Genomic DNA, 24,288 nt, shown 5'->3' on the forward strand with positions numbered 1-24,288 from the left:
GTTGGCCCTCCTGGCTGCCAGGGCACACTGCTGGCTCATATTCAACTTGCTGTCTACCATGACCCCCAGATCCCTCTCTTCTAGGCTGCTCTCCAGCGTCTCATCGCCCAGTCTGTACGTGCAGCCAGGGTTTCCCCATCCCAGGTGCAGGACCTGGCACTTGCTCTTATTGAACTTCATGCGGTTGGCGATCGCCCAGCTCTCCAACCTATCCAGATCCCTCTGCAAGGCCTTTCCACCCTCATTCGAGTCCACAACTCCTCCAAGTTTGGTGTCATCGGCAAACTTGCTCAAAATACCTTCTATATGAGACACCAGAACCCTAAGCTTGTTTCAGGTCCAGAAAGGAATGGTGCCCTGAATGGTCGTGAAAAAAAGGTGGCTTAGGAGGAAAATCTATTCTAGTAGGAAGGACTGAAATGAAATACCTCTCTTGTATGTTTGTGGGAGATGTTGGAAATTTCTGAAGTGCATCTACACGTTAATGTTTTCTGTGAATCAGAGTGTATTTAGAGTAAGTCTCCAGAGCTACATGATCCTCTTTTTCATAGACCAAATTGAGAGGTCATGCAGTAGATTCCTTCTGGATGAACATAACTGGAAGAGGTGCTCCAAGGGGACCTAATTTACTTTAGCAGTTTATGGAAATTGAGTTCATGGGACTGCGCTAGTTTGAAAGGAAATGGAAGTTGGCATACATATAGCGCAAATATTAGATCTGTCAACATCAGTTGTTTTGCTCAACCGATGTGCTCCTGTGCTTCACACTACTTCCTAGTGTGGAGATATCCTGGGGTATTTGTAGCTGGTAGGCAGTGCAGGCGAACACAGCCTGTGGTAAGCATAGCACATCACATACTGTTGGGACCTAACTACCCAGTAGTATTATAATTACACAGAATCGTCACATGGACTGTCATTTTCAGTTACAAAGTCAGATAAGTTAGCACAAAAGTAGCATGCACACATTTCTGAAACCTGGAATATTACTGTCTTTTTTGGTAAACTGTGTTTTCTCAAATACACTTTAAACAAAATCACATCTACACTTATATTGTGTTTTGTAAAAGTAAATATTAATTTTTAGAATGTCGTTTGTTCCTTTTGCTGCTAATTTCCCAGTGGGCTATCTTTGTGTCGTTATTTTTGAGCCAGCATATACTATTATCATCTTGTTATTTAATTTGCATAGCTAAATCTACTTTATGACATGAGCGAAAAGGCACATTAAGAAACATCGTTTTGAAATGGTGAGGGTTTTGAAATTGAGCCTAGAAACAAATAGTCAACAAGACATCTTTTACTTTTCATATTCATGCTATTAGATTAGATTTTGTTCCCTTTAACTGGATTACTTAATCCCAAGAAACGTGTGCAGGGTTTGGCCCCAGGTATATTCATTACTGTGAAATGCTGAATATTCTTCTAGTATCTTAGCGTCATTGTCTTTAATTCCTCATGTTGCTTAGTGAAATGAAGTTTATTTAGGTCACATTTCTTTTATAGATTGATAGAAACTTCTGCTACATAGAATAAAACTCAGTTGAGATCTGTCTTAGAAGTGGTAACACTGAAGTCTGTGAAACCACAAGAAGGCAGTCATAACTCACAAGTGCAATGGAGATACCAGGATTCCTGTGGCTCGTTTGTTTTTACAGCTTGTGTTTATCTAGTAGGTTTTCCATCCATTTGAGAAGGCACTACTGTAAAAAGAGAAAAGGTGTTGCGTACTGGAGATACAATGTTAATCAAAGCTATGCATAGTCTATATTTTCAAAACTACTGATCTCTTGTTATTTCATTGGTAATGACCTTTGGATTTTTGCTCAGTCTTTCTAGGAACATACGATGACAGCTTTATAAGGAATGCTGATGTATATCGCGATTTAGGTGGTGGCTGATGACTTGATTGTTTTTCATAATTACTCAGATCTTTTTTTTTTTCTCTGTGCTTTTCTTTTGGTGCATGTGAAGTAGTGGCTTTACATATTTCAATGTAAACTTCAATGAGGACAGTCTGTAATAGAAATGAAGGCTGAAGATGACTTTGCACGAACTGTTTGGGAAACAATCAATGCAAGGTTTAGGTCAATACAGTTCTGTTCATACCCACCCATCCACAGCAGGAGCCTGCTGTATCATTGTGATCAGAGCTAGTGCATTACAGGTGATGGCGGCATAAGTGTAAATCCAAAAGAAAACTGGAGACTTTCTAAAAATAACAGCGCTACTGATACTTTGATTAAATTATTTGCGATATGCATTTGCTGGTGTTAATCCAGATGTTTAAAATTAGACTGCAGTGTTAGTCAAGCTGTTTTCCATGATAATTTAACTTTAATTTCTATTTGCAAACTGCAGTTATGTCACCAGAATCAACTGTTAAGAGCAGATCAGCTTTGTAACTGTTCCTTATATTCAGTCACCTCTTTAACTTAGTCACTTTGAGTTAACCAGTAACCAACATTTACTTTTCTACAGTATAAGTTTGTGGTATAGAAATTGATTCTGATGAGGAGGATGTACATTTTTTTAATCTGTGAGGGACCATGGTGACTGGTTACAGTAACAGAAGGTCTGCATATATTTGTGCATTCTGCTGTTTTTAATTTTCAGAATGTTGTCACTTGGTTTATTAAAAAAAAAAGAGAGAGAGAAAAGAGTTAAATCTGTTGTATTTACTCATTGGATCACAGAGGAAATATATGTACATAGTTAAGGTTAACTCTCTATTTCTACACAAGTTTTTGTATAAAGCACTCACCATAAAGTCATCCAGGTGTCTGCCTGATGGGTAGGTAATACATTAAAAGATGACTAATGTCTACTAAATAGTGTTTGTTCTCTTCTTTCATGTTAGAGTCCTATTAAGTGGCTTTTTTTTTTTTTTTTTGGTGTTGTTCTGGTGGTAGGTGTTATGCTTTGTTATTTTGCCAGGTTTGGATAATCATTTTTTGGTTTTATTGTTGAAATTTTGGTTTTCATTTTTGTTAATGAGATCAAAGTCTAAGGAACATTCTTTATGCATCAGGGAAAACGTAAGGTCATTATAGAGCCCAACATGCAGTCTTATGCTTTCAGCCACAGCAAGGAGCAGCTGCCCCTTGGGGCCAGGGAACCGGGGCCTGAGGGTGATCCCACCACAGGAGACTGGGTGGCTGGGCGCAAGGCTTCAGCATGGGGAAGAAAGCCCAGCTGGGAGACAGAGCCAGAGGCAAGCTACAGTGTACATCCAGGAGGTGGAACCTACCTCACTGGTGTGAGGCAGGGCCAGAGACAGGCACACTTACAGCTTAGCTCAGGCAAGGACTGATGGCCCCAGCCCTGATGAACCGGGGCTTTCGGGTGGTGGGTCAGGGCAGGACAGTTAAGGCCTATTCACGTCCTCAGGGCAATGACACTTGGCACACAGCATCCTAACATGTAACAAGGGGGAATATACCAGCTAAATTCTCTGAACCAATAAAAACTAAGCTGACACCTAAGGATTTTTAAAAAACAACAGTAAATAAAATTGAAGATCCTGCATAATTTAGGCTAAGATCCCTTCTGAATGTTCAGTGTTCGTGTCCTTACACCTCAAAAGGGTGTAAGTGAAAGCAGAAAAAATACATAGAATATCAGCAAGAAAGTCTAAACATATGGAATGAGCCACTAGTTTCTTACACTTTTGTTTCAGTAACTGTTTTGTTTTTTTTTTTTTTTTCTTCCCCACTCTTGAATATAAGACATTGTGCTACCTGGAAATTGGTTAGGTTATCTGTGACTATCAAATGCCCATCCCCACAAGGTCAGGGGAGGAGGAGGGAGTCCCAAAAGCGTATGGGAACACAGGTTAAAGACTCAAAGGGAGAGATGGCCAGATGGCCTTTTTGGAGCCTCCAAGGGCTGTCAAGGAGAATCTGAGCCCCCATGTCCAGGCATGAGACCCATCAAGATTCAGCAATGCCAGAGCACCTTTTGGACTGAGCGGGGCTGATGCCTGGGATATGGGACACATTATGGGATGCAGGGGAAAAGCGTTTCAGGATTGCACAAGACTTACTGTGAGGAAACGGAGGGGTAAGGAGATAAAAGGGGCTGGATGTGTGTAAATAAGTGATAAGCTTGTCTGTTCATGCCCTGCACCTGGTCAGCACAGGCTCTCCTAATTTCTCATTAAATTACTTAACTCTTCCTGGGTGAGGGAGTCTGTTCTGTGCATGCATGTGCATATGGCGGTCCAAGTGCCAGCTACTGAAGTCATAACAGAGGGCTGAGGTCCCATGTGTCTGTGGTGCCATTGACTGGAATGAATACAGGTCTGGGTGCCAGCAGCTGGGCTGTGACTGTGGGCTGGAGTGCCTGTGTGCTGAGTGACAGTAGGTAGAGGGACCTGAGTGAATGAAACCACATGCCAGCCCCAGAGACGGACCTTGGTTTACAGAGCCTGTTTGCCTGTGGAGCCAGAGGCTGGACAGAGCCCAGGTGTGCAGGTGTGTGAGTGCTTGTGAAGAGCAAGCTGGACAAGCTGGTGGGTAGGTGAAGTTGCCTGGTATAAATGTACCTCTCTAGGGGTGAGAGCAAAAGAGAGATGACCAAAGGGGACCGGGAGAGTCCTGGCCATCTCTGGGTGGGTCATACCAAGTCTCTAAGAGCAAGACCAAAGGATTTGGCTGCTGGGCATAGTGGGAGTCACAGTCTGCTCTGTGTTTATTTGCTTTTGTGCATGTGAGATGGGCCATGCCAGCAACTGCAGTGGGGCTGCAGCTTGGGGTCTCATTTGTCCAGGTGCCAGAAACTGTGAAGACTGGTATCCAGGGGTAGCTATCGGGCAGGGAAAGTGTCTGAGCCCAGGACCTGTTGGGATCCATGTGGCAGGTGTGTGTGTATCTCAGTATCACAGAATGGCTTGGGTTGAAAGGGACTTTAACAATCATTCAGTTCCAACTCCCCTGCCATGGTCAGGGACACCTACCTACAACTAGATCAGGTTGCCCCGGGCCTCATCTAACCTGGTGTTGAATGCTTCCAGGGATGGGGCATCCACAATTTCTCTGGACGAACCGTTTCAGTGCCTCACCACCCTCTGAGTGAAGAATTTTCTCCTAACATTGCAATATAAATCTCCCCTCTTTTAGTTTAAAATCATCCTCCCTTGCCCTATCGTTATCTGCCCAAGCAAAAAATTGCTCTCTATCTTTTTTTTTATAAGCCCCCTTTAAGTATTGAAAAACAGTGATGAGGTCTTCCCAGAGCCTTTTCTTCTTCAGGGTGAACATCCCCAGCTCTCTCAGCCATTCTTCATAGGAGAGGTGCTGCAGCTCTCTGATCAACTTTGTGGCCCTCTGGACCCATTTAATAGATCAACATCCTCCTTGTGCTGGAGGCCCCAGACCTGGATGCAGGACTCCAAATGTGGCCTCACAAGGGTAGAGAAGAGGGGGACAATCACCTCCTTCAACCTTCTGGTCACACCTCTCTTCACGTAGCCCAGGATGCAGTTGGCCTTCTGGGCTGCAAGTGCATGCTGCTGGCTCATGTCAAGCTTTTCTTCCACCAGGACCCCTAAGTCCTTCTCTTCAAGGAGTTCTTCTCCCAGTCTGTACTCATGTCTGGGATTGCCCTGACCCAGGTGCAGCACCTTGCACTTGGGCTTGTTAAACCTCATTAGGTTCACATGGGCCCACATCATACTCCTCCAGAGGAGGGAACAGGATGAGTCCATTGGTTCTATCCATGTTCATGTGAGTGCTCTGTCCAACTTAGAATCAAAATGTGAATGCCTGCTGTAGGATCCTCAAACAAATTGTCTGAATATTGTTCAGGTTTGGAAGTACTTGTTTTTTCTCCAGTATATGACAGAATTATATATTACCTGGAGCTTCATAGTAGTAGAGTTGTCATGTGGCTTAATATAGCTTAGAGGTGATGAAAGCCTAACCAACCAAAGTCTGATCATTTTATATTTGGATGGAATGAAGTATCTTAATAAATGATTTTAATGGAAACAGCTCCTGTACATGCAAACACTGTGCCTGTTTATCTAAGTGCAATAAATGATCCTTCTCAGTAACATTCACATAATGCTTTTTTGATTCTTGCTTTATACAATTTCATTTCTTATTAGAGCTATTATAAAGCAACAGAAATTCCTTACAAAGAATTTAATTTTTCCTTAAGACATAGTTTATAGTGAAATAAAAAACTTCATAAAGGAACAAAATTTATGCATTTGTTTATATGTCATAGGCTCATAGAACCTATATTCCCTGGATTGAAGCCAGGGAACCAAAATATTTCTGGGATTTTTTTTTTTTTTTAATGTATGATATCATCTAATACTAAGCCTTTTCTCTCCATGGCTTCTCCAGTGGATGATCTTCAAGCTTGACTTACAGTGGACAAAGACTTAGAAGTGAAGACACTAAAAATATATTTACATAAATTTTCCTTTAAGCAGCAGTCTTGCTTCCCAGAAGCGGACCTCATTGTTGGACTGTATGACCTTTCTCATTCACTTATTTCTACAGAGTGGTTAGGTTTCTCTGGCCAGGTTTCAGTCTCACCTCTAACATGTTGTTAAAAAGTAATTTCAAAGGGCATAAGTGCTTAAATTTGCTCTTGCTTGGTGACTTCTGTGGCAAGTGTTCTAGCTGTTACATAAAATATCACCCTTTTTTTTTTTTTTTTTTTTTTCATTTTTCATCTATGTTTTCAAATAAAAATGTGAGGCAGTTATTTATATGCAAAAGGGTAACTAAAATACCAGAGCCCAGGAGAGGTGTGTGGGACTGTGGTTCCCCTTTTCATATATCTGCTTCAAGTTCATGTTTATACTCACAAGAAAGGCTTTGAGAAACATTTTCTTTGGCATTTCCTATCTGCTGGGTTTAGTATCTCTCCCCGCTAAGCGTACAGGCTTTTTTGAATTTCATTCTTAGGTGCATGCTTTGGCATTTTGAAAATGAAAAGCCTAATTTGAATTTGTTAATTCCATTCTGCACCCTCATTCCACACATTAGAGTTGAACCTAGGATCACACGGCACTGCCACAGATGAGTCCCTATATTAATTTGTGTCTTAGTGAGCATGTAGGCAGGAAATTTAAGTCAGGCAGAGTATAAGTGATGTTTTAACATAACATGTATCTTCATGCTATTGAGTTTTAGAAAGGTTGAGGAAAATGTTGGGAGCCTGTCTCTTTAAATTCATCACTGCAACAGCTATTGATTTCTCTGTTGAAGTGCTCTGTTTCACGTCAGTAGAAAACTGTCATTCGAGGGGCTTATTCTTCTGCTTTTTTTTTTTTGTCATTTTGAAAGAATTAGGAACATCATCATGAGAAGTCACTTCTGAGTGATGGCAGTTTCACTCAAAAGTGCACTGAAGATTGGGCAGAGAAGTTAAGTCTTACAAAACTGGTAGCAGGGATACAGGTATTGTCATAGCAGATTAAATGGCTACTTAACTTTTCACAACTGATCTTTGGCACTTCAAAAGAAAGGTTATATCTCCTAACAGATAATTGTGGACAAAGATGCAAATGAAGGAAATTCTCTCTCTCTCTCTCTCTCTCTCTCTCTCTCTCTCCCTCCCCCCTCCCTCTCTTTCTCTCTCTCTCTCTTTCCCTTGAAAGGCTAGCTTTGGGTTGCTTGTGAAGCTTATTAAATTTCTTCCCCGGGGCAGACTGTAGATAGATGAAGATTGATTCTTCATTGTCTCTTTACATGTAATTTTATCTTCAAGACTCTGCACAACTTTACTTTTTTCAAGGCATGAGAGGACACAGAATACAGAGGTTTCTATTTTAACTGTTTGGGTCCAAGGACATTTGTTGTTTAGTAGAGGAAAGGGAGCATGCACATATGCTTGCTTGAAATGAAACTAATAAAGCTGATTAGAGATACCAACTAATCAGTTTCATTGCAAGTAGAATCATGGAATCAACTAGGTAGGAAAAGACCCTAAAGATCATCAAGTCCAATCATCAACCTGGCCTACTGATTCCCATCACTAAACCAGGTCCCTTAACGTCATGTCCATACATCTCTTAAAAGCTTTCAGGGATGGCAACTAAAGGTCTCTGTTCACTTCCTTAGGCAGCTTGATCATGCTCTTCATGAAGAAATGCTTACTAATGTCCAATTTAAACCTTCCCTGGCAGAACTTTCCTTGCATCCTAGAGGTTTTCACCTGAGAACAAAGACTGACACCTTGCTACAACCTCCTTTCAGGTAGCTGTAGAGAGCTATGAGGTCCCACCCCAGACGCCTCTTCTCCAGGCTAAACAACTTAAGTTCTCCCAGCTGCTCCTCGTATGTCTTCTTTTCTAGTCCCTTCGCCAGCTTTGTTGCTCTTCTCTGAGCATGTTCCAGTACCTCAGTATCCTTCTTGTAGTGAGGGGCCCAAAACTTAATGTAGAACTCTAGATGTGGCTTCACAAGTGTTGAGTACGGAGGGACAATCACTTTCCTGGTCCTGCTGGCCATGCTATTTCTGATACAGACCAGGATGCCATTGGCCTTCTTGGCTACCTGAGCACACTGCTGGCTGTCAACCAGCACTCCAAGCTCCTTTTCTGCTGTGTACCTTCCCTGACACTCTTCTCCAAGCCCAGTTTGCCCAGTTGACCACAGCTTCTTCTCCTCTTTACCGTACAAAGGTGGTCCTGAGAGTACATTGGTGGAAGGCTTATAGATGGAAAAAGTGCGTTTCAACTCTTACCCAAAGACATTTCTGCATGGTGGTGTTAAGTCATGACTAAAATCAAAGTCAAAACTCTTATTTGCATAAGTCAGGTCAGGACTGGGTCGAAGAAAAACAGATGTGAGGTAACTGAGGATGTAATGTAGGAGGATGCTTCAGATAAAACAGGATTTCTGATGTTTTGAAATTACAGTTTCTGCCATGTAGCTTGGATTAAAAACAGAAAAAAAAATCACACATGAATGTTTTTTTTTTTTCTAACTTAGGTTAACCATTTGCTAAGGTGGAGAATAGAGAAATGTTCATTTACTATTCCAGCTTCCTCTGATAACCCATTGTTCAAAGCAAGCCTGTAGAATTTGCCTTCACCTTGTACAGTGAAAGATAATTTGTATCATGTTAGTTTGTATGAAATTGAAATTGCTAAACAGTACTTTTATGTTTTGCTAAACTTACTTTTAAATTAAAGTTATAATAGTTTTCAGTGGAAAAATGAAAACATTCATAGAAATTAAACATTATGAAGAAGGAGAGCCACACACCTGGACATTTACTGCATTATTGTCTCAAGTAACAGATACAATTCAAAAGCAGGAGTGCTTTTTCTAGTTCAGTGGAAGGCAGCAGCATAACTGAAATAAAGCGTCAAGCTGCTACTAATCTGTTATTGCAATCAACTACCTCTGTCACGTTTTATATGAAGAAGAAAGGGGGGATAAATTGGAAGTAGCACATAAAATATTGTTTTAACATTACTGTTGGCTAGATCTGTAAATGGAGATAATAAATCCTCATATGGCATTGAGGATAATACTAAAGTATTCCCACTAGCGTATGTTATTTATGGCTGTTCTAAAGTTTTATTTCTTCTATTTATGTCTCTCTATTTGAAGGGGTTGGACCTGACACGTTGCTCGTAGCTAGCTATTCTTATGCTAACAAATCTCAATTTTAGCTAAATTCTACAGTAATGTCAGAGAAAAGTGTTATTATAAAATCAAGTAATGATTGCATAGTAACCTGCTGGGAAGATAAAACAAATGTTCATAAAACACTGACATTGAATTGTATAAACCAACATTTTAAAATCGCTCCTAAGTGAGTTTAGAAGTGGAAAGGAGTAGATATGTCTTTACGTATATTATCCCCAGAGCTGCTTAGTTAATAGAGGAATGGAAATTTTTAGCATTACAGCTCATATGAAAAAACATGTTATATATAGAAGTTTTCTAAAATTCAATTTGAAAGTAGAAGTGAAAACAGAAGTATAATTTGCATCAGTTTGGTTCTTAAGGTGCAAGAGTAATATGCAATTTTGTTTTGTTCCTGAATTTTGCAATGTGCTTGATCCACATCTGTGTTACTGATTTCTCACCAAATTCAGAATATACTTAGTGTTCAAAATGCAGAAGACACTGCTTCATCTTGTATGGCTGAAACACCCAAGTTTGTAGCCTAGTTACCTTTTCCTCTCTCTCTCTCTTTCTCTCTCTCTCTCTTCTGCTAACCAAAGCTTAGAGAAAAATTTGGAAGGTAATTCTGAATTGCCCTTGGAAATGATTCATCATCGGTACTTTTTGGGAACTGTCTTAACTGGGTGGTGCTTCTTTCCTTAAGAACAAGGAAGGTGTCCTCAGTTAGATGACTGATCTAACCAAGTTTGTTTATTCCACTGATCTCAAGGTAGAGACAGACACTGTCTCAGGGTAGAAGAGATCTCTCTGACTTCTTTTTTGTGTGTGTGTGTGTCTGTGTGATTTAATTCAGTTAGTCCAGCATTTAACAGAAGAGTGTGCTTAGCTTAAAGCCCAAGCAGCAATGATATCCTATTAATGTCATTAGAATCACTTGTGCTTAGTTAAAAGCAGGTTTCTGTTCCTTGCTGTATGAAGGCTTTATTTTCCACAAACTGTTGGATAGGACCGTGTAAATCAAAATTCATGTAGTTTTTACTTGATGTACTTTCTGGTCCTTTTGGAGAGTCTTGCATAAAAAGAGATACTAGTTCCTTTTACTTTTTTTGTGCTGGGGCCAAGCTCCTGGAACAGCTGGAAAGATTTTTGGAATGACTTGAACAATCCGGGGAGCTTGTGAAGGCATAGCTATAAACATATATAAAGACATGCACAAACACTATCTCCCCAAACATTAGCTAAGGCAAAACTGCCTCCAAACTATAAGCTTCATCACTGTGGCAGCACGCCAGTGAATTCAAGCTCATATACCTTGATGAGAGCAGAACTGCTGTGCTCAGAGACTGGTCTAGTTGGCTTGAGTACAGTGCATGCTAATGCATCTGTTTCTGCCTCTGGATTATGGTTGTTGAATATCCAGATAATAATTTTGTCTTGTGTTTAGAAGCACACAGATAGTTTCCCGTAATTTTCTCTTTTGTAATTTTTTCTTTCCCATGTTTGACCCTTTAGAATCTGCTGTAGTGGAACAGCAGGTTACTCATGATAGTTTCATATTTGTCTATTTTCATCATATTCCAATTTCCTTTAGCTTAATAAATAAATAAATAAATAAATAAATAAATTACATGTGGTACTACATTGGTTGTCTTGCTACAGTCAAGATAAAGGAGAGCTACAGTGTTTCCTGATCTGGGAAATGTGTTATCAAAAATTTAAACCAAAGCTGACATGGTTGACTTTTGGTAAACTTATGTCCCATTTAATCCATTTTTTTATTCACTTCAAGGCTGTTCATTATCTTTCCTTGTTAATTTATTTTAAATATTGTGTAATATTTAAATGTAATTAATAGGCTTTCAGTTCATGAATCACTACTCATGCGTATTGATCTCTTAAATACAGAGGTTACCTTTGTTTTCTTCCTGGTAAATCTAGACAGGAAGTGTTAGGAAAGGTAGACTGAAAGGAGACTTCAATCAGTTCTCCACCAGTCTTACTCGATGAAATGCTTTCCTAGCTCTTAGATCACTTAACACTTGCCTGAGCTTTAACACAAGGGAATTGGAGTCAGGATTGTTACTAATGTTGTGACACAACATACTTCTCTAAGAGAACTGTCAGGTGAATTCTGTTTGAACCTACTAGGATGATCAGATATATTCTTAAAAAATAAATAAATAAAATGATAATATTCATGTATTTTATATTTGTTTTTCAGAATAATGGGTCACTTGCTTGGTGCCAGAATCATAAACAATGTTCAAAGGTATGTTCCTTTTTTTTTTTTTTCTCCCCCCTATCTCATTTATAAAGTTATCTTGTTGCTCTCATATTGTCTGTAATTGAAGCACTTTTCATATTAAACTGTTTTCAGAATCACCTATTTATATTTTATTTGCAAATCTCAACCTGTAATGAAATATGCAAAATTAGAACCAGGTGATTTACTCTTTCAAGACAAAGGAATCATGTCTGAGGATAAGCATTAAGTGTATTTAAACCAATATAATTTTGTGGTTATCAGCAAATTTAAACCACCTGAAATCTGGTTTATCATTTCTGTTTCAGTGTTTTTGAACATGAGAGTAAAATTGTCAATCACTTCAAAATATATACTTGATAGCACTGGGGTATTCCAGCATTCAACTTTTCTTTCAGTTTGGGTATTGAATTTTTAGCATGACACTGAATTTCTTTGAAGTGACTCTTGATACAAATTGCAATGGGTTCACTGTTGCTCTAACCTATCCTGGCACTTTAATCTGGAAAGTTTAAAGGGTAGGTGAGCTAATAGTCAACTGATAGTGCAAGAATCTTTCTATGGTGTCTACATAGATGCAGCAATGATTTGGGAGCTTTTCTGTGTTGGAGTGGAATTACACGTTCTAGGACATGACAGTTCATAAATGTAATGGAAGATGAGACGCATGTATTCACTGACTTGGAAATTCACCTGAAAATAGTGAAGTTTTCTCTAATATTTTTGCCTACCTTCTGAAACTGTATTTCTACAATAATTTAGGCTTTTTATCCAATAATTATTCTATGAAGGGTGTATTTCAAGTGGGATTAAAACTGAGTAGCATTATAGTGTATTGTTTTCTTAATGTAATCTATGTAAATACTGATGCTAACTCCTGATTTTTTAACATGACAATTTCTTCTTTATATTTAATAAGTGAGATTACTGGTTCACTGATAAGTGAATCTAGCTTCCGTTGCAGTGAGTGGGATTGGAAAAAGACCAATTTATTATTGACTGTTCCATTGCAGGAAAACAAAACAGAGCTGACCAGTTTTGTCAGTATTAAAAACTGGGTATAGCAGCATCGCTAAAAGAAGAGAGTGGAATGATTCCTATTAGTTCTGCTGCACTGCTAAGAATTGTGCCTCTGCAATGAAATCATATTGTTCTTGATGAAGGGGTGCTGAGAATTTGTTTAATCATAAGGAAAATGTAGATGTCTTGACCCGTACTGTTGTAATTTTCTTTTTCTTTTTATTTTTTTCTCTTTCCTTTTTCTTTTTTTTCTTTTCTATTTGCTTATCAAGGCTGCCATGATATTTTTTCTGAAAGTTTTTTCAATGGTTTGTGCCTGACTAACAAGGAACAAGTCATACAAGAAAAGTTGTCCAGCTTTTAAAGTAAGGTTGAAATTATATGAACACCTCTCTGAGTCACTCCCAAGTTTGTAGAATCCACATAAAATGGATGAAAGGGTATTGTGATTTTAAGGGTTACCTTTATTATATTAGTCTCTTAAAATCAGTGTGTGAATGATACAAATTAGTATTATTTTATAACACAAAATGTAATGAATCTTTAAGTTTTAAATTACTTAAGGTAACATGACTATGAAGTATATATTATGTTTTCTTTCTGAGAAAGATAATACATTTTGCTTAAGTAAGCAGCTTTGCCTTCTTTATAAAAAGAAATATAAACTTAGTCAAAATGTTAGCAGAGCTGAACATTAGCAGAACTAGGGAAAATATGCTTAAGGTAAGATTTGATCTTGTGTGTTCTGCAATGCAAAATAAAACAAGTGTGTTACATAACTGAAACATTCAAAGACATGTAGAAGATGGAATTAACCTTCTAAAAATGCAAATTCCTTTCATTGCTTCTCAGCACCTGAGTGAAAAGATTTTATGTGATTGTGATTTTGCTAAATATCTCAGATGATGTTTTTTTAAAGGATTCTCACAGTGTCCAGCCTTATTTTGTGCTGGTGGTGTTTACTGACACAGTTTTTTAAGACGATTTGTGGTAAGGTGCAGGTGACAGCAGACATCCAGTTATTTTGTTATCAGAGGGGGTCTGAAACATAGAAGCACTGCTTGCTTGCACAAGTATTTGCATGTAGCTGGTACAACGCTAAAAGGTGATGTAGTTAATTTAGTAACTTTTCAATGATTTTATTCTTTCATGAAAATATTTGTAATTTTTAGGGTAGGCTCATCTTTTTACTTGTAACATAACCAACCACGTTTTTTTAGATTTTTTTTTTTTTTTTTTTTCATTCTAAGGACAAATGATATAGCCTGTAGAAGTAGAATTCCTGGGAGAAAATTATCATTGTAAAACATCCAGTAGAGGGCTTTTGCATGTGATTTTTCTTCATTGCAGTCACCTTTGATATGTGTTTTGGCTTCAGTTTGCCTAGGCCTGAACTGGCAAAAAGCTGTTCCAAATCTTTCCCATTATTGTCTGTGAGAAAGACCAGTCTGGCATACAATTCTTTAGAAATGTTGTGAACACACTTATGTACATAGAACGACTGGGAAAGATATTGCAATACTCACGTACTATGCAAATTATTATTATTTTTTTTTTTTGTCATGGAATTCTGTGGCCTTTATATTTAAGGACATTTCTGGAGTAGCAGATTGCTGTTGATAAGGTATTATTCAAGTTCATTTTGTCAGTGAAGTACCTCTAAAGTTATTTCAAGCAATTATATCATTGCCTTCTAATACAAGTGTAGTCAACAACCATTAGTTTGAAGACGAATACCTTTGAGAGCCACTAATTCAAAGAGATGCAAATCTAATGAACTAAAATGGTTGTTGTTCTCACAGGAACAGTTGTAGATTGCTACCTACATCCCAACAGGATATTTTTGTTGTTTTAATGGAGCAAGTCACAAAACTGTGACTTTGAGCACCAAAATATGCACCAATAATTTTATATGTAATTTAATAAGATCTCTCCAGTCTACTTTACAAGGTAAAACTCAAGAGAGCTTTTGGATGCATGCCCTGTTTTGACATTAGATGGGTAATTTCAATATGCTAAATATATTCTTTTATAGTTAGGACTATTATATGTTCATTAAATAAATTGTCATTTTTGGTTGCAGTAGTTGATTTATTCACTGTTGTCATGCACTCCTGCATCTTTCCTTGTACAGACTTCAGTGGAAGACTGAGGGCTTTCTTGGGATCTTACCAATTCCCCAGTTGGCTTCTACTGCCAATATGAGTATTGAGTTAAATGTGACAACTGTAGACTTGGCCTTTGCACTATAGTAGATGAAGTTTGTCATGAACTCATTTGGAAATAAATTTGAAATCATAGTTATTTTGTCTAACTTTGTTTGCAGTTCTACTGTTCTGTTTGATAATATGGACTTCATATTATTGCATAGTTTGTCTTTCTTTTTTTTCATGTTTAACTCTTTTTTTATTCTGTTCGCTCGTCTCACTGCAACTTTATGGTGGTATATACAAACCAAAAAATACACTTTGGAGTTGAAGTTTATTTTAAGGTTTACATGTTTTTCTACAGCTTTATCTGGAAGGAAAGTGTTTGGTATGGTTGGTTAAAATTAAAATAGAATTAAAATAATGCTTGAGAATTACTATATATACAAGCCAATGTATTGTATATGACAAACATCCACATGTTCTGTTTGTACATTGATAAATCAGTGAATATTAATCTAGTAATCTAGTAACTATCAGGTCATGAAACTTTTTTGTTGTTGTTGTTTTAATCTCTTAGTACCTAATTTAATAACAAATATTTTAAGCATGAAGGTCAGTCTTGAAAACTTAATGGGCCTTTTTTTTTTTTGTTTTGTTTTGTTTCCTGGGGATATCAGAGCTTTTGGATTGCTATTGCCTGGTATATAACTTGCTTTATGTTCTGAGGTTCTATTCAGATGTTATAATGAATATTAAAATTTATGATTTTTTCTTATAGTTCACTTTGTTCACTGGTAGATTACGGGCAGCCTGTCAGACTTGCTGAGTATTGTGAAGATGGGCTTATTAGCAACATCATTAGAAACTGGAGCTGCAAAGTGTGAGAGACAAAGGGAGAGCAAAATGAAGCAAAAGGTCTGGGCTGGGCTCGATATGTCTTTGCACACATTCATTGGATCAGGATCTGTATTTCAGTTATCCCCACTCATTTTGGGACACCACATGGATAAAAAGCTTGTTTAGGAAGAGAACGAGACAAGTAGACATGCCTTTCTTTTCTTCCACATGCACAACTAGATAAAAACCCAGTAGGAATCTGAGTTGGAAACCAGTAAGAATCCAGTAAGAATCTGGTAGGTTAATATACCTATGCAAATTTGATTTGAGTGTTGCATTGTAGCAGAATGCATAAGTTTCATATTGCAATTAAAAATATTTTCTTGGCTGTTACCACCAAAAAAAAAAAAAGGCAACAAAACAAAAATAAGTAAAATAATATTTTGACATGGATTACCTGTCATATAGAAATAAAACCTACTTTGGTCTCGTTCTGTTCCTCCTTTCTCCCTCCTGTTAGTCATATTTTCTCTGATATTTCATTAACATGATAATCTATTCTGTTATTTCATTTTAAAGAATTCAAACTTGCTTTCAACACAGCTATTCAATTAAATTTGATACAATTTGCAACCCTCAGTTGTACTGGAAAAGTTTTTTCTAATTGACAGCATTTGGAAAAACACTTTTTAAATTATTTTTTTTTCCCTGGGTTTAATGGCAGCCACTGGAGAGAAAAAGGTAGGACAGTTTAGTGTTTGAAATCCCATTGGTTGAATATGCAGTGTCTGAAATAGAATAAAGCAGTCTGCAAGGACAATTCAGATACTGCAAGGATAACATTTTTGCACTGGAGGCTTGCTCTTTTTGTACAAGATTCATAAACTCTTTTATGTTGTGTTTTGAGTTCTCCCACTAAACTCACATTTACTATGGAATTTAACCTTCAAATCTTTACATAATTCTTGTTTTAAAATTTTCCTTAACCTTTCTTCTGAAAATCCTTGTGGTCTTTTGCACCTTCTATCCACTAGTGTCACTGTTTTGTATGGCTACCTGCCCGTTTCTTACAGGTCTATCAAAGAATCAACCTGTTTAGGTTGGAATGGACTCTTGAGGTTTTTCTAGTGCAACCTCTGTGCTCGAGAAGTGTCAGCTAGAGCCAGTTGTTCAGTCCAGCCAGGTTGTGACCATCTCCACAGACAGACCACAACCTCTTGGCAGTCTGTTCCAGTATTTGACCACTCTCACAACAATTTTTTTCTTACCTTCAGGTTATATTTTGTGTTTTATAACTTGTGTCCATTGCCTCTTGTCTGGTCAGTTGGCACTACTGAGAAAAGTGGCTATGTCTTCTTCATTCAACCCCGTTAAGTATTTTTACCCATGAATAATGACCTTCATTTTTGCCAGGCTGAACTGTCCCAGCTCTCTCAGCCTCTCTACATATGGTGGATGCTCCAGTCCCTTAATCATATTTGTGGCCCTGTTTTCTTCTTTCTTACTTCTGCTTTCTAAGCCCCAAATGACTCCTGTCTGCTGTCATTCACAAGACCCCTTCCTGTGATTAAATCCCAATATATTCTGTCATTTTATTAACAGTGAGTATTGCTAAACTATATGCAATCACTGTTACTGTTCTGTCCTTGCTAGTCTGCTTTTACATCGTGAGCTCCGTAAGCACAGAAGCCATTCTTCTCAAGTGCTTGGAAGTGCTGAGCACATAACAGGTGCTTCCCTATAAAAACAGCAATGAGTCAAATGCTGGTGAGAATAACATGAAATGACAAAGTGTTCTACATTGACGCTGGTTTAGTGAAAAATGTATTTTGGCCCGGAGTGGGGTGGGGGCAGAATGACTGGGAAAGACATATTAAAAGACTTCATGAATTAGAGATTTTTTTTTATTTTTTTTTTTTTCAGCAACTGAACCAGCAGGCATAATTTAGAGCTGCATGTGCAGTGGCATTTACAAGGACTATAGATAAATGGGGATCATCATAATGCTCTGTGAATTGCAATACAGCTTTCTTGTTCCCAGCAGTCAAGGCAGTGGTCCCTGATTGATTGATTCTGCAGGAAGGCTGAAAGGCTATTTTTGAGTTTTCAGGACTGAGAGGAGAATGTGAAAATAAAGATAAATAAGTTTACAAATGCTGCAGCCAAATAAATATACTTTTTCAAAAAGACAACCTTGATCTCTTTTTAGAATAAGGCACACTCCTGAATCCAGTCTGTGAGCAATTGTTCCAGGCTTCCAACTGAGCTCTTTCCAAAGATAATGCAGGTGGAAAGATGAGTTAATGGTTTAAACAATTAGAGATTTGATGCACTCTTCCATCTGTCAAAGCCCACTGAAATGAAAGCTTGCAGTTTTAATTTGTGCCTCCAGCATCTAACTCAGTCTGAAATGGTGTCAGTGATTTGCCCTGCCCACAGTACTGTCATTCTTATGGTAAGCGCTCTGTGCTCACATGCTGGGAGACTTTTATCAAACATATTAGTGTGCATTTGAGAGATCATTAGCCTGAAGTAGCTGGAACATTCCAGGTTTATGAGCCTGGAAACTCACATCTCTGCTGGAAAGTATGTTGAGCCACTCTTATTTACACAAGAAAGCTACAGAAAGATAGGGATAGCTGTAAAATTTAAGAGGAGTAGTGGTTCTTGGTATTGTCAGTCAATCATGATTTAAGTACTAGCCATGAGAAGTGAGATAATAGCTGTTTTGATTTTTGGAAAAAGAAAAAAAAATAATGAAAATTTCCATCTTGATCTGTTAGACAGTATTTTTCTTTCATCTACTAAAAGATAGGATAAAACCATTTAATAGAAACAGAGGAATTTCTCAGATCGTTGGTATGCTGAATAGATAAAATAAACCTGAGCAGATATGAATTAAGAAGGCAGTTGTTTTGCCTATTCCTTGCATTCCTGTGGATGATTTGATTTTTTTATTATATTCATATATAGAAAGGTAGAGGGGGCAACAAAGGTAGACAACAATAGTAGTTACATGATTAAAGCTAAAGTAGCTAAGAAATAGTTCAACTGAAGTTTCTGGACATTTTTGTTAGTGAAAATAGAAGAAAGCTTTGTGATTCAGTGTTTATGTTTATACAAACACATTAGTGTATAAATGTGCTGTGATGCTAGAAATCCCTTTGTTCATTAAGGGTCTTGAAAACTGACAAATGAACAGAGTTAAAATCCAAAGAATGCTTACAGTGCTTTGTAATCCTCAGATCTGTTACTCTATATTTGTAAATAATATTAAGCTTTATTTTTTAAGTATTGAAAAAGCAGGGTTTTTTTTTTTTTTTTTTTTTTTTTTTTTTTAAAGTATCAGAAAAACATGGGGTGTTAAAACAAAGAGAAACGAAGAAAGTTCATATTCTTCACAATTGCCATGTTGAGTCAAGTTGGTCATCCTTCCATTCTCATATGCTGTTACCAAGTAGACAGGTAAACTTGCAGGTGTAGAATAACTTGCTGTTAGAAAAACGTACTTAATCCCTGTTACTTACTGTTGGGTGGAACTGTGTCCTAGACACTAAGACGTGTCCTAGACACTAGTTTTGGTTTCTCAGCTTTTACTGTTCATTGTTCACTGTTCAACTTACACTATTTTTGTCTTGAAGAGTACATCTCTGGGACTCATGGAAGGTGTTGTGTTGGCCTTCACTCTGAATGGTTCTTTCGATAAGTTTCTGTTGGTATGACAAATAGCTAGAATTTAGTTCTTTTCATTTTTCTTCTGGCAAAAGCTAATCACCACTGCTAGAACCCTTACGATAGGTCCCTACCTATACTGTAAAGGATCATGCTGGTTGTCTGTTGCTGAACAGCAGTTTTTCATTGATTTTGAATTCTGCTGAGTTTCTCATTGAGTTTCTCAATGGGTTTCTCATTGATCTTCATCACGATTACACAGAAAAGGATGGCAGTTTTGGAGCTTGCTTTTCTTGCTAGTTGTAGTGTCTGGTCCACTTGCTAACATAGGTAAGCAAGTCTGTTCATTATGTTGCTTGAAATTTGAACTATAGAATACTGAGAAAGATGAGCCAATGCTGTGTATAACCTGCCAAAGATTAAGTGGCCCTCTTTCATGGAGAAAGGATACAAAATTGTCATTAGCAGCTGAATTGTGCGGCTTTGAGGATAATAGCATAGGAGTCTCAACTCTGATCTCAAAAATGCATATGTTGGCTTTAGACCTTAGTCTTCATACTCTATACTAAATACAAAAATACACTTCAGCTAAGGAGAGAAATGTGTGCTTGGGCACGCACACACACACACGACAGATATTTATTGAGTCTGGCATTCTGAAGCACTAAATGCTTCTTTAACTTAGCTTTTTCTGCTTCAGTGAACTCTGCTCAGAATCCAGGGATATTCAGACTGCAGAACCCTTTGTTTAGAGGTATTTGAGCACAAAAATAATCCCTTCCTAGAAACTTTTGAAATAGCAACTGAGCTATGCAGCCTAATCAACTGTAAATCTTTGCCATCTAGCAAGCAGTTGATTAAGTAACATCTAGCAGAAGGCCAATCATCACTGGAGCAATACTGGTCAGACACTAAAGACAGACAGTACTACTGAGACTAAGACAAATGAGCAGTAAATCTGCTTTAGAGCAAGCAACAGATTTTTGTTATATCCTTTTATATCTTTAGAGTTTTCTCAGGTCTCTCACCACCCAGTTTGCTCAAACATTGTATGTATTTTTCCTCATCTTTCAATAATATTGCAGTCGGTATGCAAAGGGAAATATGTAACATACAACTGTATTTGAGATTTTGATTTCCCAAATACAATTTTAGTTCCTTAAGCTCAGCTGCATGAATGCCACTCTGGAATTTTAATAGCTCACATAAGTCAGAGAATCTGTACAAAATTTATAACTTTGCAGTTGAGATAAGAATCTTAATTTTGTCTTATTAAATTACATTTCATTAACGTAATTAATTCCTGATGCAAAACTGGCTGTAATAATCTGTTTAAATGTATGCTCCTTTTCTCTTCTTGTGGGAGACAACTGCAGAGTTAAATCAAATATAGCTCTAGTTAAGTGACAAAGACAAAATGTACTTGCATTGACCTGTAATGTAGTAATAAAATATATTCAAGCAACTGTAAAGGGACAGAGCCTGAAAACCATGCGTGTCTCCATCTTAAACTTGACTTTGATATCAGTTTTGCTTGATTAGAACAGGGCCTTATCCAAAACCCACTGGGGTAAGGAATACTGACTTTAAACAATCTTTATATCCATCAATAAGGCAAGATTGTGTTTTTTCAAGTGACTAACCTTGGAGTTCCTCCATTACCATAATATTGGAGGAGATATAAAAATGTATTTAACTGGTTGAGGATACTGTGCTGAGAGGAAGCCAACTGTCTTTGAGGCACACAGTCAAGGAGGTAAAAGCCCTTACAATTCAAGCATTGAGTTGTAAGGAGTGCATTGAAATAGAAGTGGGAACTATGGCTGTTTTTCACTTCTGAGTTCCTGCTTATAATTGGGAAACTGTCTGAACACAGAAGCATAGTCTGTCTTGAAACAGAACTTACAGGTTATATTTTGTACACCCAGTGTGATATTTAACTCATTAAAGAGTTAATTGCCTTTTAACACTGTGTGTCTAGTAGAATAACTTTCTATGCTCAGCAAACAAAAATGTTTCTGAGAGAATATGGTGTCAAAGAGCTGTTCTTGTGCCATAGATGTTAAGCAGATATCCTCACTGATTTTCATTGGAGATTTCTGCCTAAAATCTGGTCAGGTTATAGTGTCAGGTTAATTGATCAGAAAGTTTTTTTTTTTTCTTTTTTCTTTTTTTTATTTTTTGGTCAGTTCTTCTGTAATAGTCTTGCTTATTCTGTGAATTACAGATATGCAATTTGATTTTTGTCGATCCAAATGTTTTTAGCTATTTCAATAGCCTGAAGAATTTAAACACATAGAGGCAGCATAGAACTATACAGACAGAAATCCCCAGAAGTGAGATGCTGGCAGAAAGCAGCCGCAGGAGAATGCTTAGGCTTGTTTTACAATACTGTAACCTTTCTGAAGTTAGATATGTATCTGAATAAGGTATAGAGGCTACTATGCACAGTCTAATTTAAAATTGGTTTGCATCCTCATTTTACACAAGGTGAAGAATACACAAGCTATTAACTACAACTGAAAATCATATCTGTATTTCTTTCATATTGATACATATGAATATTAAACGAATATTACATATATGAAGACGTATTTGGAGCTCATTTTCAGCATAAGTTCCTCGTGCAGGACTAGCAGCAGGATGCGCTATATGGAAATGAAAGAAGACAAAGGATAACTGTTAAGCCTTTTGGGTACTGGTACATACAGGCATAAAAGGGATTTACTTTTTCAGGAAGGTGTTTTCGGCTTATGTGTTTAGGAATGAAAAATTTCCATAATGAATTCTGGAAAGGTGTTTTTGCTCTGGAGTATAAACCAGTCATTTTGGAGTTATGAACAAAGGTGTTTACTCTAGAATAACTGATGTTGTTCTGGCTTTAAGATGTAAAACCCATGGACTCCACCAAATGTTAGAGTTTGCAGCCTCTGATTTTGGATAAGGAAAACAGGTATCTATGTTTTTCTCGCAGAGAGGTGATATTATTGTTGTATGGCTATATATGAATAAATCCAAAATATGTTAAGTACCCACAGTGAATTAAGGCTTGGGCAGGAAAAAATAAAAATAAGTTACAACACTTGGGATTTGAACTGATACTTTGAGGATACTAGCGATTTTCCAGAGTTGGGAATCCAGAATCAATTCTTAAAGACATTTCTTCTTAGGAATGAAATATCTCCTATTATGATTTATGTGAAACCTTTATCTAAGTTGTAACTGAATTTTTAACTCATTTGGGATAGAAACACATTTATTTGCTCTACATAAATATGAACATCCTTTTAGCCCTTGGAAACATGGCTAACAACCAAGATGGTGTATAAAGTTGTTACTTTAGCATTGCTTATACCTTGTGCCTGCTTGGAGCAGACTTTATCATCAAGTGGATTCTGATGTGCTGCTCTTTGTAATTTCTTCAGTTTGGCCTGAGAATACTATTCGGAAAGGCTGGTTTGTGCAGCCCTTGTTAGGAGGAGTACTAACCATGCTTGCTTCTGGGTGGCATGAGTGCTCAGGGGAGGTATGGTCAGACCCAGCAGGCAGAGATCAGTCTGGCTACACTTGTTAATTTTTGTTTGGATCTGGACCATATTGCTGAGTGATATCTGAGGGTCTCATTATTCACTCACTGGGTGGCAGGAATAATGGACTATGAGCATGGGAGGGAATCAGAGTTTTCTGGGTGAGATTTTTGTAAGGTTAGGTGTTGCTGCCATAAAGAAGCACTGAGCCAGTAAAAGCTGACAAGTAACTATTTTAATCAATGACAACATTACCAAACCTGTCTTGGAAGATCATCAGCTGAACAAATACTTTTTAAAGAGCTGCTGGTGTCTCAGAGAAAACCTCCAACAGCTTTCTACTGGAGATCTCTTCTACCCGTATTTTATTTAAGGTTCTACTTTCCTACTATTGTTTATCGTTAAAGGTATCTGCATGACAGATGTATTGTGTTTCTTTAGAGTCCAGCTTTTTCTGCTACGAGATTTGCTCATCCAAAGTCATCATTCAGTTAGTATCGTCATGTATAACTATTACAAAAATTGCGATCTTTCTTTTTTGGTGGGGTCATGATACAGAAAATAATCACCCTTTAATTGCTCATTTTCTTCAACAGATGAATTAAATCTTTCAGTTTCATAACTGAATATTTTAAAATTAATCTATAGTTATATAATACATTTGAATAACAAATTAGGTATTTAAAAAAAGAAGAGAGAACTGGTTGGTTTCCTTCTGGTCTTGTTTTCTGCTTTTAATTTTTGCCCTAACATTAAATAAACTGAAACCAGGAGAACTAAAATATAATTTTATTGTGTGGAAATGTTATTATTGTTGTTGTTAAAGGATAATAGTGGTGTATAAAATCACAGTGTTCATTCAAAGTAATATCTGGCTTTAAGGGAAATCATCTGATTTTCATGTTTCCTAGATTTAATAAGGGCTTTAAAGTATTGCAGAAAGAATAATTTAATTCCTTAAATGGCAAGTAAGTAGGTCATCAGCATCTTCAGGGAAAGGCTTATTTGTCTTTGTTATTTCTGGATTCACCATTCTGCAAATTCATTTTATAACATACTTGGAAGTAGTTATTGGTAAGGAAGTAGGTATATCTATGTGGTTTTTTTTTTTTTTTGAAGATGTCCTTTTAGTTGTTATCCAGGTGACATTGACAGTAAAATAGATTTGCAAATACTATTCATATTCATTAATGTTTTTAATCACTAAAACAGGAAGA

The 24,288-nt window shown here is 37.3% G+C and overlaps 1 protein-coding gene across 5 annotated transcripts in view; it reads left to right on the forward strand.

The window, feature by feature from the left end:
• The window catches only part of ANOS1 (anosmin 1), a 141,624-nt gene that overhangs the window by 15,562 nt on the left and 101,774 nt on the right, over window positions 1–24,288 (forward strand). For all 5 annotated transcript variants that reach the window (XM_038173049.2, XM_038173052.2, XM_038173051.2 and 2 more), the window contains exon 2: window positions 11,824–11,871. In XM_038173049.2, the coding sequence (XP_038028977.2) occupies window positions 11,824–11,871 (48 nt within the window). The remainder of the gene's footprint in view (window positions 1–11,823; window positions 11,872–24,288) is intronic.

This window comes from Anas platyrhynchos, chromosome 1, assembly GCF_047663525.1.
Source record: "Anas platyrhynchos isolate ZD024472 breed Pekin duck chromosome 1, IASCAAS_PekinDuck_T2T, whole genome shotgun sequence".
NCBI classification, from domain to species: Eukaryota; Metazoa; Chordata; class Aves; order Anseriformes; family Anatidae; genus Anas; species Anas platyrhynchos.